Here is a 15,481-nt window from a genome sequence, read left to right as displayed (position 1 = left end):
TTATGCCATAAATTAATACTTGATTAACTAACTGTATTTTTCTATGTACATTTCCGAAATGCAATTTCTGTAAAGCTGCTTTGAGACAATGTGTATTGTGAAAAGCGCTATACAAATAAATTTGAATTGAATTGAATTGAATTGTGTGTGTGTGTGTGTGTGTGGTTGTTGTAATGCTTTTCGCAATACAAATTATTTTAAAGCAGCTTTACAGAAAATAACTAATTAAATCAAAAAACCAGGTGACATACTGTATATGACACATGCAAAACTGCGCTCTCTCACACAATGCTTGTTACCGAACGATTTTGTTTGCTGGCCAAAACCTATTTAGGTGCAACAGTAGCAAAACTGCAAAACTTTCAAAAAAATTATCGTCAAACACAAAACATCCAAAGCTACAAAAATTTTTTCTTCATCTGCCTCATTCATTGGCCGCAATGTAAAGAAGTGCAGTGAAATGTCCTGTGCTTCTTCAAGGTCGCCCTGCTGGACTGTGAAACAGGTAGATTGCATAACTTAGAAAACATGAGTTGATGAGTTTGCGTGTGGTCGTGTTCCAGGAAGGGGAAGGGACACCCTGTGTGCCGGAGCCATGACATTTATTCATAGTGTGCATGTTTTTTCCACCTCCCTCTGTATGGATTTCCAACCATCATAATCAATATTTCAATAAAAATAATGACCTGAATAATAATTATGGCTTTTTATGAGAACACTATGTGTTTTTTTGGCAATTATTCTCTGGTTTGATCTCCGTAAGGAGTGAGCCATGAGCCAAATACTTCACCACTAAATTATCTCTAATAACTTCATGGCATTAATCTACATTTTGTAGATGGTTTTATCCAAAGCTGTTTGTAAAAAATTTAAAAATACAACTGTTAATTGTTGGTTCATGTTAACTCAGGTGCATTAAATTACATTAACAAAGACAACTTTTGATTTTAATAATAAATTAGTAAATGTAGAAATTTTCATTAACTAAGATTAGTGAATGCTTTAAAGTGCCCCTATTGTGCTTTTTCGAAAATTACCTTTCGTGTAGTGTGTAATATAGCTGTTTGTGAACATAAAATGTCTACAAAGTTTCAAAGATCAAAGTGCACAACAAATGAGGTTATAGTCTCCTTAAAGAAATGAGTCGTCAGCAATTCCAGTCTCATTTCCTGTTACATAACCACATTTGCCATCGTTAGTGCTCGTATCGCTGCATGTGTATCAATTGCTGAGGAATAGCTGGAATTCAGAAATGGTAATGGGCATTTTGTTTCCACATCTCGCTGTTATTGGTCAACCAATCACAAAAGACAAGCCTCTGACCAATCAGAGCAGAGTAGACCAATCACAACATTCCAAGCCATCTGACCAATCAGAGCAGAGTAGACCAATCACAACAGATTGGGCCATTTGACCAATCAGAGCAGAGTAAACCAATCATAACAGACCAAGCCATCTGACCAATCAGAGCAGAGTAGACCAATCACAACAAATTGGGTCATTTGACCAATCAGAGCAGAGTTTTTTTTCCCTTGGAAACATGTAAAACTATTATAGGAGACTCCCAAATAACTTTAGAAACCTTTAAAATAGCACAATATGGGCACTTAAAAAGTATTTTTTTATTGTTAGTTCACATTAGCTAATGCAGTTAGCTCATTTTAACAACTGGAAACTGTAAAGTGTCGCCAAGAAAGAAACGTGTAAGAAATGTGTTATATAAATACCTAAATCAATGCTCTGAGTGCATCTACAGGAACAGGCTACATTCTACATGTCAAAGTTGCATAGAAATCAAGCAAAATACTGCTATAGAACAATTTTGCAAGCAGATTCAACTTCAAGTTTTCAAAACATTCCTTCATCATACAGAATTTTCCCTCTTCTGACCCGTTGCAAACTGTAAACACAACCTCCTGTGATTCCAGCCAGCATCTCCACTTGAGTACACTTAACAGAGACCAGCCAGTAAGAGCTGTGCGTGTAAACCTCACTCCCCTGGCCTCAAGAGACAAACTAGCGACTGCTGGTAGAGGCCTCTAGGCCCCATCCACACTACTACGTTTTAGGTTAGAAACGGAGAGTTCAAACGAATACGATCTCCGTCCACACCAGCGTTTCAGCTGCGTATTAGAACTGATCTCCGTCCACATTAAAAAGACTGAAAACGCGGATCAAATAAACATTCACCTACACTGGGCATGCGCGTGCCGGTGTAAACAGGAATCAGATTGACTATTCCTCAGATTTCGCTGAGGTTGATAAGTGCCGATCTGGACACTCGAAAGTTTTCGCACCATTCCTCAGGAACCACAACTTCATTGATAAAATTATCCCACCATGCGCTGGTTCTTCCCGGCTTAACCCAAAACCGACGCTCTGTGTACGAGATCATACATTGATGATAAATTGATAGACGCGGTCCATACCGCCGCTGCACACGGGAATTGTCACAGATCGCTTGAATAATAGCCTCCGGCGCATGTAGGCACTTATAGCATTGTGAAATGCAGAATTTACTTGCACTAACGTAACTGAGTACAGGCTGTTGTTGTATGTTTTCTTCCGTTGTATGACACCCAATCAGAGAGCCGAGCGTGAGCCTCTGCGTCATCGTTTCTAAAGTCCTCCGTTTTGACCCGTCCTCACTAAAACGCCCTCCGGAGATTCAAAACGCCAAACGAGGTTGGCAGCGTTTCTAAACTTCTCCATTTTAGGTCTTCGTTTTTGCCGTTTTAGTCTGGACGGGAGGAGCAAACGTAGCAAAAGGTTTCCGTTTCTAAACTAAAACGTAGTAGTGTGGATGGGGCCTTAGCGTCCTTCCTATGCCGGAGAACCGGAGGGGTCACACACACACACACACACACACACACACACACACACACACACACACACACACACACACACACACACACACACACACACACACTCACACTCACCCTGCTGAGCTGCTCCAGCAGTCGATGGTTCTGTTCTGACAGCTCGCTGATGGCTCGGCTCTTGTCCCGGTCGGCCTCACGCAGCTGCACCTGATGTCTCTCCAGCTCCTCCTGCAGGTGTTGCACATCTGTCTCCAGTTCAGCCACCCGGCCTTCCCATTCACCCTCGCGACTCTCCAAACGACGACGCAGCTCATGTTTCTCCTGCTCCAGGAGCTGGAAGAGAAACAGGGTCACTGACATTTATTTAGAGTTAAATGCTTTTTAAATTCCAATTCAATTCCTGGATTTGGGGAAATAATCACCTTGAGTTGCCAAAGTTTGCCAGGTTGGATCAAATCTTTGACAGACATGGTTTTCAATAAGACTCTGAGTGGCAAATAAACTAGCAAGGCAATAAAACTGAATGTTTTGTGAATGAGTTGAGAACTGAATGAGTTACACTCCCATTCACAAGTTTAGGGTAAGTATAATTTTTTTTTTTGTTGAAGAAATTAATACTTTTATTCTGCAAGGATACATTAAATTGATCAAAAGTGACAGTAAAGACATAATATAATATAATGTTACAAAAGATTCTATTTCAAATAAATGTTGTTCATCAAAAAATCTTAATAAAAATACATCATGGTTTCCACAAACATGCGAAGCAGCACAACTGTTTTCAACATTGAAAATAATAATCAGAAATGTTTCTTGAGCAGCAAATCATCATATTCGAATGATTTCTGAAGGATCATGTGACACTGAAGACTGGAGTAATGATGCTGAAAATTCAGCTTTGATCACAGGAATAAATTACATTTTAAAATATATTCACATATTTGAAATTGTAATAATATTCCACAATATTACTGTTTTTTACTGTATTTTTGATTAAATAAATGCAGCCTTGGTGAGCAGAAGAGACTCTTTCAAAAACATTAAAATATCTGGCCAACCTCAAACATTTGTATATTTGTGAAATAATCTGTACTTAGTACTTTTGGACAGACAAAAATTCTAATTAAACTTCTGTTAATCTGTGTATTACATAGCAGTATTAGTTCTAACCCTATTAGTTCTAAGCTATTGTGTCATCAATAACCCTAAATAGCAAGTAATAGAACAGCATGTGATTGGTCGCCTTACATGTTGGGCATATGGTCTCGTCCTGTCTAAGTGGGACAGAAAGGCTGTAATGCTAGTTACACATGTGGATTTGATGGTTTGAGAGGGTCAGGCAGGTTCAGTCCCGGGCACCTCTGAGAGCACTAGCTGTAATTGCAGAAAATGAAATCTGGCACTGATTAAAGCCCGTGAAATCCACTGTGAAGGCTATCAAACTAACTAACCGTTAGAAGTAATTTCGATGCTGATTACTTGCTTTTGTAAGAGGGTGTTAATATGAACAAATAAGGATTCCTCAAATGAAGGGCAATTGTCTGAAAATATAAGTAATAAAAGAAATACATGAACTACTGTAGGATGTAGATTAAGACGAGGGGTTTAAGTCAAAGATGTGAACCGGGCTGGAGAGACTGTATGGAGAACTGCCAGGAACCTGTCGAGTATCTGGCCCTCAGACGGCTGACAGCAGCCAAAGCACATTAGCTTTGCTTGCAGCATCGCTGAAAAGACCATCAAAGCCCATATAGGTCTGAACGAGGTTCAACTCAGTCAACATCTTCACACAGTCTACATTCAGTGACAGTAAACGCTTCTCAGATGCAGTCTTGACATGTATGGATGCCGTTAACTCTGGTTCTACTGTTTTCACAATGCCATCACTCTCATAGACATTATGACTGTATAAAAGAGATAATAATATAATATGAGTCAGTTAGCATTTAAGATGCATATTTGTGCAATTGTAAATAGTCTTGAGATAGAGGTGGAGTTGGGAACTCTTCAGGAGTTCAGCATGAGGAATAATGTTACACACTAGGAGACTAAATGTGTTCAAGTCATTTACATGATTTGCACCATCATGCTCTTAATATTATGATACATCCTGATCAATAATTAAGAAAGCAGACTGACTGCACACCCGTGTAAACAACACATGCATGCAAAATCAATCATAGCACTACTGATAAACAGTATTAAATTACAGTCTTTAAACTGGTAACACTTAATTTTAATGTGACGTAGTTACATTATAAATATTTAAATAAGTACTGAGTAATATTAATAAACTACTTACTTTAGATTTACGGTTAGGGTTTGGTTTATGGTTAGTTATTTGTAATTATGAATAATTTACTCTTATTAATATAGTAAGTATGTAGTAATGTGTAACTACATCAGCTTAAAATAAAGTGTTACCAATAAATTTACTTGATTATTGATATTTGGGGAGGTTACTTTTCATTACCTATTTTCAGTTGATTCAGTCCCATTCCCAGCACGCACTGGGACATGAAAACTTACTATGGTTTCATTTTACAGTTTTATTTACATTTGTCCTAGTCCTGTTTCAATTACCAAAAAAGTTGAGGAGTGAAGGAATAATTTTAGTACACACTCATTAATATATAAGTGTGTGTGTGTGTGTTTGTGTTTGTGTGTGTGTGTGTGTGTGTGTGTGTGTGTGTGTGTGTGTGTGTGTGTGTGTGTGCGCGTGCGTGCGTGCGTGCGTGTGTGTTCGTGTTGAAACCCGAATTATAAAGATTCTGCAGAAAACTAAACAACTTTAGGAATCTGAAGGCAGAACTTATGGCATGTCAACTTGACTTATTAAGTTCCAGACTTTTTAAATTTTTTTATATGCAAACTGTTGGAGTTTTCGAGCTCCTCACCTCCAGTTTGTCGTTTAAATCCTTGGTAATTTTGTCATATTGCTTTGTGAGGTCTTGGTTTCTTTCAAGTAGAGCTTTCCCCAGTTTAGCAGCGAGGACCAAGTCCTTCTCTTTCTGCCGGAAGAGCGACAGTAGATCAGAGTCCTGTCCGCTCACAGGTGTCTCTGAGGCGGATACCTCCAGATCGTCCTCCCGTTCCCCGGTGAGCATGGCCAGCTCCTCCTCCAAAGCCATGCCGAGCCCCCCGGGCGCGGTGTGTATCAGCGTGAGGGTCTGATATTCCCCGGTGTCTGGTGAGCTTTGACGGCCGGGATCGAGCGCGAGTTCCATGCGGTCGCTGTCCAGCTGCGGTGGTACTGAAATCACGCTGCGCAGGTCGAGGCAAGACGCGGACATCGCCGGAAAAACGACAGATTGAGCGCTTTAGACCCGGTGAACCCGCGTTAGTCCTGGGTCCGGGTGACCTTTTTGGCTCTGGGTCGATGATAACGCCATTGAAATGGGTAAATCGTTTCCAGTATGGTTATATGAGCTCTAATCACTGTCTTGCCTCAACGTCTCCAGTGACAATCAATCTATCATTTAGCCCAATAACATCCATCAGTCTGTTTAGAACACTCTACAGATGGCTGACCTTCACGTTAACCCCCTTTATGATCACCGTCCAGTAGTTGTGTCCACTCCAGAGCACCGGGGTCCCGGTTATTCCCCATTATCGTCGCCCCTCGCTCACATCCCTGGCCTATACGACACACAAATACACGGATTGCTCTCGTGCGCGAGCCTCCTCCCAACCCCGAGCGCGCTCTCTGCGTCCGTGACGTCAGCTAATCAACCTGCTCCTCGTAGTCACCCATTGGTCGATTGTGATAACGCCATATGCTATAGAAGAACTGGGTGAAAGACATGTGAATGTTGCTGCTGCTGCTGGTGGTGTAATCGGAAACAGTCTGTTCTGGATGGTTAATGACCTCTCTTAGATAAGCTCAAGACTGATGTGGCCTTATCATAATATACTGTATATTATTTGGTTTACCCAATACTGCTTCAGAGTTGTAGTTGTATCAGACACACACACACACACACACACACACACACACACACACACACACACACACACACACACACACAGTCTGGTTCACTACCTTTGTGGGGACTCTCCATAGACATAATGGTTTTTATACTGTCCAAACTGTATATTCTGTCCCCTTAAACCTACCCATCACACACACACACACACACACACACACACACACACACACACACACACACACACACACACACACACACACACACACACACACACACACACACACACACACACACACACACACACACACACACACACACAAACACACGGTTTCGCTATCTTTTTGGGGAGTCTTCATAGACAATGATTTTTATACTGTACAAACTTATCCCCTTACACTAACCCTACCCCTATATAGCCTACCGGTGTATAATTTAAATAACAAATGTAACAGATAATACTTGTTGTACTGCCTTTAATATATACTTCATTTTTATTTATTTTTAAAACATTTTGTCTGGATGAGTCTTATGACTGTATTACAGTAATGAGAATCTAATAAGAATTGTTATTGAAATTAATGAGACTACAACCAAACTCAAAAATAAAACTTCTGGATGGAAATATCATAATAGTCCATTTTTCTCCCATATTGTTTGGTGTTTTCAATTTTAATTTTAATTTTTGGGTGGAATGTGACAATATGATACAAAAATGTATACATAGGGGCTTACCTGAAATTAGAAGCTAAATATATTTTAGATCTCTTGAAAGAATATCAATGAATGTTTCAGCAACGAATTTCCAAAGACATTGAGTTATTCTATTTTGTGTATTATTTGTTTATGTATATATTTAATTATTGCTGGATTACAGTTGAGTTCAAATAGTTTTAAACTTTGTTTGACCACCGTATTAAAATGTGCTAAATGACAGGAATGAAATTATCATGACAGACCGTCATTGTGTTTTGAAAGGGTTTGACCTCATTATTATACAGTGCGGTTTCCGCAAGATCATACAAATACCAGATTACAAACATTCAGATTACTAAAAGCATTCCCCAACAGCAGCAGCAGCAGCAGCACATCATTATACTGTCGGGAAAACATGATTCACAGCTTCAATCTGCTTGACTACTGATCTCATTTAATCTTATCTCGCAATATTGAGCGCAATCATGACAGTCGTGTGAGACATGGCTCCGTGCTTCAAGCTAAAGCACTTGTTTTCTAATGGTCCAGCGCTCCTCCTTCACCATGTGATCAATGTGTTTCACTGAGAGATGGAAACATACAGGAAAGAATGAGGGATTATTGAAAAACAAAGACTGAATTTGTGGACCATAAAATTGACATACAAAGGAAAGTGTGTCACTGTCATTCCAGAGCACAAACCCCAGAACTGGCCATCCAATCACTGTAGGCTCATTTACTGAAGGATTAGCGGCAGAAACAACATGTTTGGAGGAGGAACAGGAGCTTCCGGGGATTGAAGGTGCCTTCCGTAATCCCTGTGATTAAAACGCAGTCGCTCTTCAACACGTGCTTGATGGTCAATCTGCTGAGTTTTCGTAGAAGTTGGCATGAAACAGAAGTTGCGATAGTCTTTTTTTCCCGATTGTGACGTATATTTGAGTGAAAAGTAGGGCGGGGCTTGTGTTTGTTCCAGGGGGAATTGATTGGATGGTTGTGGTTTGCTATTGGTGGATCTCATGTGAGTGACAGATTGCCCCGCCCTCACGCCAGTAAATATGTCATTAGAGAAGAGATGTGCTGCAAGAGGGAGGGGAAGTTATTTTAGTTAAAAATTAAATAATTAAAAAATAATGATGTGCATGGATAAATCATCTATAATAAATACTGCAATATTCCATAAAAACAAGAATTGTCGATTTTAATTTCATTGAGACTTTAAGAGTGTTTTAAAGCACTGCAGAGTCACATATGAAATTGCAAATTATATTTGGATGTAAAGATATTTATTATGATACTAATTTTTAAGCAGGAAAACGGTCACGTGAGAGAAGAAATAATGAATTATAATTTTAAATAATAGAAACTTATTTAAAAGAAAATAAAGTGAATGCTAGGAAAACTTTTGTTGTTAAGCAAAGAAAGCAAATGAGTCATAAGTAAATAAAAAACATGTATGAGAAAAATAAATAGTGAATAAATAAAAAAAGGTTTTTATTGGTAAAAATGAATATATAAAAACTAAAATAAAAACGTGCTGTTAAACAAACAAAAAAAAAATTTTTTTGAGAGACGCTTCAATCTTAAATATTTTTCCCAAATTGACTTGACCTTCCATTTTAAAGTCCCATTATCCCATTATTTTAAGTCCATTATTTGTAGTCAATAATTGTATCCTTTAAAACTTTGATCACCAAAATGACACATTTAAAAGTTCGTCCTTGAAAACATTTCTTTATTCTTAAAATAACTTGAATGTACGCCCTGGCCTCATTTAGTATTGGCCTACACGATCCTATGTATATGCAAATGAGCCCCGCCTCCACTCACTCACTCACTCACTCACTCACTCACTCAGCTCAGAGATCCACTCGTTGACGATCACACGTTAACCTGATTGGTTACAAGGTAGTTTGTGACGTCAGAAACACCAGAGATTTCAAATTGTGTTTTTGAGACTGTCACTGCAGTTTAAGGAGAAAATACTCAGCAATGGTGTTGACTTATGAATTTGCACATTTTTTGTCTTAAAGAATATTAAAAACACCACATAAACATCTAAACAACATTAAAAGCTTGATTTTCACCACAGGGGAAATGTGGAAATATAATTTAAAAAATATTCCACTTTAAATGGAAATATCACCAGTAATTTTAACATCTGATCTGATTATCATTATTATTATTATCATTATCTGATCTGCCAAAATACATTTCCGTACAAAAATAAACTTTTAGGCAGTGTACACAGTATATACTGTATGTGTGCAATAAGCAGTAACAGCCATGAATCTGAACACAAAGAGCAATACTGCCATCTGCTGGAAAACAAGTGCACTTAATACATTCTACAAAATGCTGAACTCTTTCTTCTGAGTCAGCCTTAAAAAAGTGCAAGAGTGATACATTTATTCATGAAGATAATGTGAATAATTAATATATCGCCTAAATAGCTACACCAGTATACAAGGCAACATCATAATTTGTTCCATGCTAAAGCAACGTCCTCTGAATGCATGCTAAATATGTACATTACTACACATTCAGCTACATTCTTACAATTAGAGTATTTATTACATCCTTTTCTTATGTTGTATGGCAATATATTTTAATAGGCCTATGAATCAATTTACATATCAACTGCTCAGTGGCATCAGTTTAATTTGCTTGTTTTCTGTTGCTCTTGAAAGCTCTGAGGACGCGAGCTCTGATGATTATTATTCCAGTCTGATTGATTTATGATTCATTTGTGGAAGCTCTTTGCTGAATACATTAGCGTTTATATAATGCTCTGAGTCATAGTCCTGAACTAGAGACTATCCCACGGCTCTCTTCCTAAGAGAAAATACAAAGACTCTCAATGCTGTTACACAATCCACACTTTTACAGATGTGCTGCTGAAGAAGAATCTTCTCTATCTCAAGCATACAGCACTTATATAAGCCTATCTTCCCGTGCAATTCCTTCCTAACCCTTTGGAGGGAGCTGTGCTCTTCCTCATCTGAACATATTTTCCCATAGTCATTCTGCTGCTGAGTGCAAAATAAAGATAATTTATGATTTCATAATGCTCAGCCTAATGCTGTTGCCACATTCATACTAAATGACAAGCTTCACTTCTGGTTTTACCTGATTAAATCTGGTTTTAGCAGTTTTAAGCCAGTCTCCATGTCTGGCCAAGCTGGTGTTTAGCTGGTTTTCTCCCTTTAAAACCGGCTGCCCAAACCCAGGCTAAGACCAGCTTACCAACTTAGGCTGGTTTTAAAATGTTTTTTTTTTTAAAGGAGATAATTGCTGGTGTAACCGGTCCTACTCGATCTGCTCCGAGCGGGATTCAAACTGCGGTCTCCGGCGTGAGAGGCAGGGGAGTGAGGTTAACACGCACAACTCTTACTGGCCTACATCTGTTACACTCACCCCCCTAAACTCCTATCCGGGTCACAGCAACAAATGTAACAGGTCCTATTCAACCCACTCCGAGAAGGATTCAAACCTGGGTCTCCGGCAGGGGGAGGCGGGCATGCTAACAAGGATGCTAGATGCCGTATCCAGTTCAAATGGTGGACCTGCGCCTAGACACGGCCACAACACATCCCTGAAGTGTCAGCAGAGATTGTGTCAAATAGACTCTCTCCTGTGAAAGCCTCATCGACACGACAGCCATCAGCACTGATACTCAGCAACCCGTCTCCATACCAGCGTGACTCCGATCTTCAACCAGATGGAACTGGATAATATTCTGAAATTTTCCGATCCAATCTGACTTCTGACCTGAAATGCTGCCTGAATCATAATCATTCACTGTTCGTTCGTTGGCCAGAGGAAGAACTGAGCGACTGAGTCTGGTTTCTCCCAAGATTTTTTTTCTCCATTCTGTCACAGATGGAGTTTTGGTTCCTCGCTACTGATGCCTTTTTTTGCCTTTGGGCCGGCTTTTGGCTTGCTTACTTTTTTACAACAAAAATTTTCTTCTAGAAACAAACTTAGTTACATTATTTTCCTGTTATCTCTGTAAAGCTGCTTTGAAACAATCTGTATTGTAAAAAGCGCTATATAAATAAAAGTGACTTGACTTGACTAAAGACCGCAGCCTCTAGCATTACTATATAATAAACTTTTAAGGGACTTTTTTTTTTAATGAAAATGTTATTATATTGAATAAAATAAGTTACTGCTGAAATCACTTGCTCATAAAGAATAACACTGAATAATGCATTTTTCATAGCCTGGCAACCCAGACCCACATCAAGATGTTAGGTCTGGGAACTCACCATTGGCATGCCTCAATCCGAGGGGCGGGATAAATGGTTGTCTTTCAAATTCCCTCTGCAAGCAATAGGATAGCGCTACAACCAACCAGAGCAACGAACGGTTGTGGCTGAGTGAGTCCCATGCGTTTCCCACCAGTGGAGCTAGTTGATATATTAAACTTTTGCCGTATCCAGTCGGTAAAACTCCAAACACATCTTCCTATTTTAAGAATGACTTAAGTGCCGTTCTTTGTTCCTTTCTCAAAAAAAAAAGCTTAACTCCAAGTCCTCCAGAGTCGCGGCCAAAGCTGATTCGAAAGACCGCTGTTCGCCAGCAGCAGCGGTCATCTTTGTTTTCAAGTAGCAGGGAATTCACACGGAACCGTCACAACTCTGCTGTCATTATGTTAAGCCCGCCCACCAACTCTATACATGATGTTATTGGCCTGACAAGAGTTTGTTTTTTCCAGCTCAAAAGCCAACGAGAGTTGCTAGACTACACTGGCTGCAAAATAAATTTTGCTGCCGCTAGGGTGCGTCTAGATTTCTAGGCTAGTGTTTTCAATGACTCACTCAAAAGAATTCGGAACCACATACTAGCATACAAATCTTACTATTTTTGACATAGGAAAATAGTAAGAGTAGTGTGCTAGTATGCAGCTCTGAATTCAGCAGAAGTTTTGTTCTTTAACAAATCAGTTCTTTTTAAAGATTAAATTGTGTTAATGATTCGAAAACTGTAACTTGGCGCCACCTACTGGTGTAATATTGTAACCTGCGAATAGAGTCGAGTAGAGTAATGGGCAATTTGAAGTAATGGGCCTGCAGAAAAGTGAATTGCTACAACAGAAACTAACCCATAACCCCTAACCCTACCCCACACCCTGACTGACAGCTTTCACACCAATGAACAAGACCAATACCTTTCTTGCATGCATGCAATGTGACTTTGAATATCATTTAGTGCTCCCAGGTTTGTAGCTGTAAAAGCAACAATAAATAATTCACCTCAGATCTAAGGGGAAACAAGAACGTTCAAACATTGAACAAACAAGTGTATTCTTTGACAAATATTGTTTTAGTAACTCCGTAGCCTATGTATTTTTAATAATGTTTAAATGGTGTAATATTTGTGAATTTGATTATGAAGCCTACTTATCGATTTTCTTCCGAGTGCCAAGATGACTCTCTGGTACTGTGCACTTGCCGCGAGACTCCGCCCACACGTTGTTCTGATTGGCTGTGGGTTTTGATTGACTTTGACGCATCTCGCAGTCGCGTATTTGTCGCTGGAATCAGGAGCGATAAAAACGGTGAAATAGTCCCAACGCTCTTGGATCTCCGCCCAGTTTATCAAATAAACATTTATTCAACCGTTCGTTTTAGTACACTAATTTGATTGGCCAAGAGTCCATCAGCACTATGACGTTTCACTGTTTGTACCGCTCCGCTTGTTTTGTGTTCGCTACTTCCTGTATCTTCCTTTGGTGTTTTTTGTAACTATTTCCAGTGGCTGAGTAAAACAACAACAACAAAGATATTCACTAAACAACAGCACTCTTGCTTGCCTAAAATTGATTAAATACTAAGTTGAATGAACACGCAGATAAAATAAGTAGGCCTAAATCAAAACACCACACATTGCTATATTGTTGTGTTTTGTAGAGCTGGTGAGAAATGTTTGAAGACTTCTTCCATCCCACACAAACAACTTCAGACTGCAATTAATCAGCAGGCAGGTGATCATTCTCTTTCTCCTCAAGAGTCTATCATTGCACACTTTCACAGCAGACTAAGAACTTATATCAGTAAAATGCAAAATTTAAACCAGTGGATCCACCATTTTGTTTTTATATCCTGCTACACTTGTTCGGGTTACAATGAATACGTAATGAATAGGTAAAAATGAAATACGTAAAAATAGCATCACGTGACTTCAAAATACTTGGAATATTGCACACAAGTGATATGTACCACTTATGATACTTTTATTTCACATTTATTATTATTTTTTTGTCCTTTTTTTAAGTTGACAGTCATGGTACAGTCGGCCTATATAAGTTGTGTGGAGATTCTTTAAAAAATGCATTTGTTATAGTAAATTACTTTTTTTTAATTCATTTAAAGGTATTTGTCAAATCATCCCAACATGTCTTCTGACTGCCAAACAATCATCATTTTGGGTGAGTACTATCTTAAAAAATCAATTACATTAAATATATCCATGACATTTTGATATTTTCAGTCATATGCATGCATCATGCAGTGATGACATGCTATGATGTAAATGGGAAATGACGTAATTGTTGCCCTAAACAATCCATTCTTAAAATATGAATAGAAATCACACTTTTTTCCCACAGTCCACCATTTCCCTCATAAATACTCCTTTGCCATTGGCTCAGATAACAGCAATAGCCTGTTGCCTGGTAACAACAGTAGAATAATGCTTGTGTTTGAGAGAGAAACGCTGCTTTTGTGTCTCTGTGTCCCTGTTTTCCTTTATTTTTCTAACAATAATGTTTATACTACACACCCATCTAAATTTCTAACAGCACGCCCACTGATGATGGTCCTTTATATGAAACAAGGACATTATTTTGCAATCTGTTATCAGTGAAATTATTTAGCAGCTTGATATGAATCATAATGCAAAAACTGACAGCAAGCATCACATCACATGCCAAAACTTTGAAATGCATATCACACTTCACTGACTATCACAGTTTTCCTCAATCGCTTTGGCTCAATTCTTGAATTCCCAAAACAATAAGTTCAGATCTCCGAACTTATTCACATATTCAAATTTGAATTTCTTATTGATTTAAGCAAATTGCATGTGTTTTGGCACATGTGTGCAATAAGTATAATTGTCTACAATTTGCACAATGTCTAAATGCACATGGCTTGTTAATCAAAACTCTTCACAACTTCTAAACATTCTTTCATCGTGTGAGCGTTCACATGCAAAATGATCCATTCAATTATCAAAATCTGTCGAAAATGCATGTAAATTCCATATATACCATGACATTGATTGTTTGTAATGTCTGCCAAATTGGCAAATGGCCTGCCATTGCAATGAAATAGGAATCACAATCTTACCAATCAACCAATAAAGTTACAGTATGCTATAAATGGAGTTTGCCCACCCTAAACAGATCAGCAGTTTATTTTTGTAGATGTATTACATGTAAAGTGAAAATTCCCTGTTGTTTGTGTTGGTTTTGGCGTTATGGGAAGACATAATAATAGAGTGTGTAAAAATGAACAAGCAACTGAGAATTTTCAGTCACAGATTTGTAACATATTGTGACCAAATGTCCATTTTCTTTTTGTGTACTAAAGTATTGAATTTTCCTTGTACATTTTTACCTACTGCTGAAATCTGTACACAAGAGCATTAATCAAGGCAAAACTGACATTCTTGTACAGTGTAGAAAACAGAAAATGAAATTTGTTAATAACAAATATTTCCGTTGTGAAAAAAATACATCTAAACATTTTGACCAGTGTGGCTCACACAATGACAAAAATACTTTTTATTTTGGTGGCATTGGCATTTACTGACACAACTAGGTTTTGAAGCATGAATTAAATGTTTTGTGTGAGTACAGTAATGACAGTTTTGCAGACATGCAATAGAGTTCTGATGTTCCAGCAAACAGTTGTGACATTTGCACTTACACTTTACAGTTTCGCAAAATTTGCCGAAGCGGTTGAGAAAAACTGTAATGAACAGTCTCTCTCTCCTCAGTCAATAAGTCATAGAGTGGTGTAAAATAAT

The 15,481-nt window shown here is 38.4% G+C and overlaps 1 protein-coding gene across 2 annotated transcripts in view; it reads right to left on the bottom strand.

Annotated features, from left to right (window-relative positions):
* Positions 1-6,527, bottom strand: part of bicdl1 (BICD family like cargo adaptor 1) — a 48,068-nt gene extending 41,541 nt beyond the window's left edge. For both annotated transcript variants that reach the window (XR_013195694.1, XM_077206876.1), the window contains exons 1-2: positions 5,720-6,527; positions 2,940-3,155 (exon numbers count right to left, since the gene is read on the bottom strand). Coding sequence is in view for 1 of the 2 variants with exons in the window: in XM_077206876.1 (XP_077062991.1) it covers positions 2,940-3,155; positions 5,720-6,115 (612 nt within the window). In the remaining variant the exon portion in view is untranslated. The remainder of the gene's footprint in view (positions 1-2,939; positions 3,156-5,719) is intronic.
* Positions 6,528-15,481: the final 8,954 nt, after the last annotated feature.

Source organism: Siphateles boraxobius, unplaced genomic scaffold (genome assembly GCF_051911475.1).
Source record: "Siphateles boraxobius isolate OS27281-9 unplaced genomic scaffold, OSU_SipBor_1 57, whole genome shotgun sequence".
NCBI classification, from domain to species: domain Eukaryota; kingdom Metazoa; phylum Chordata; class Actinopteri; order Cypriniformes; family Leuciscidae; genus Siphateles; species Siphateles boraxobius.
This window is presented reverse-complemented; position numbering and strand designations above follow the sequence as displayed.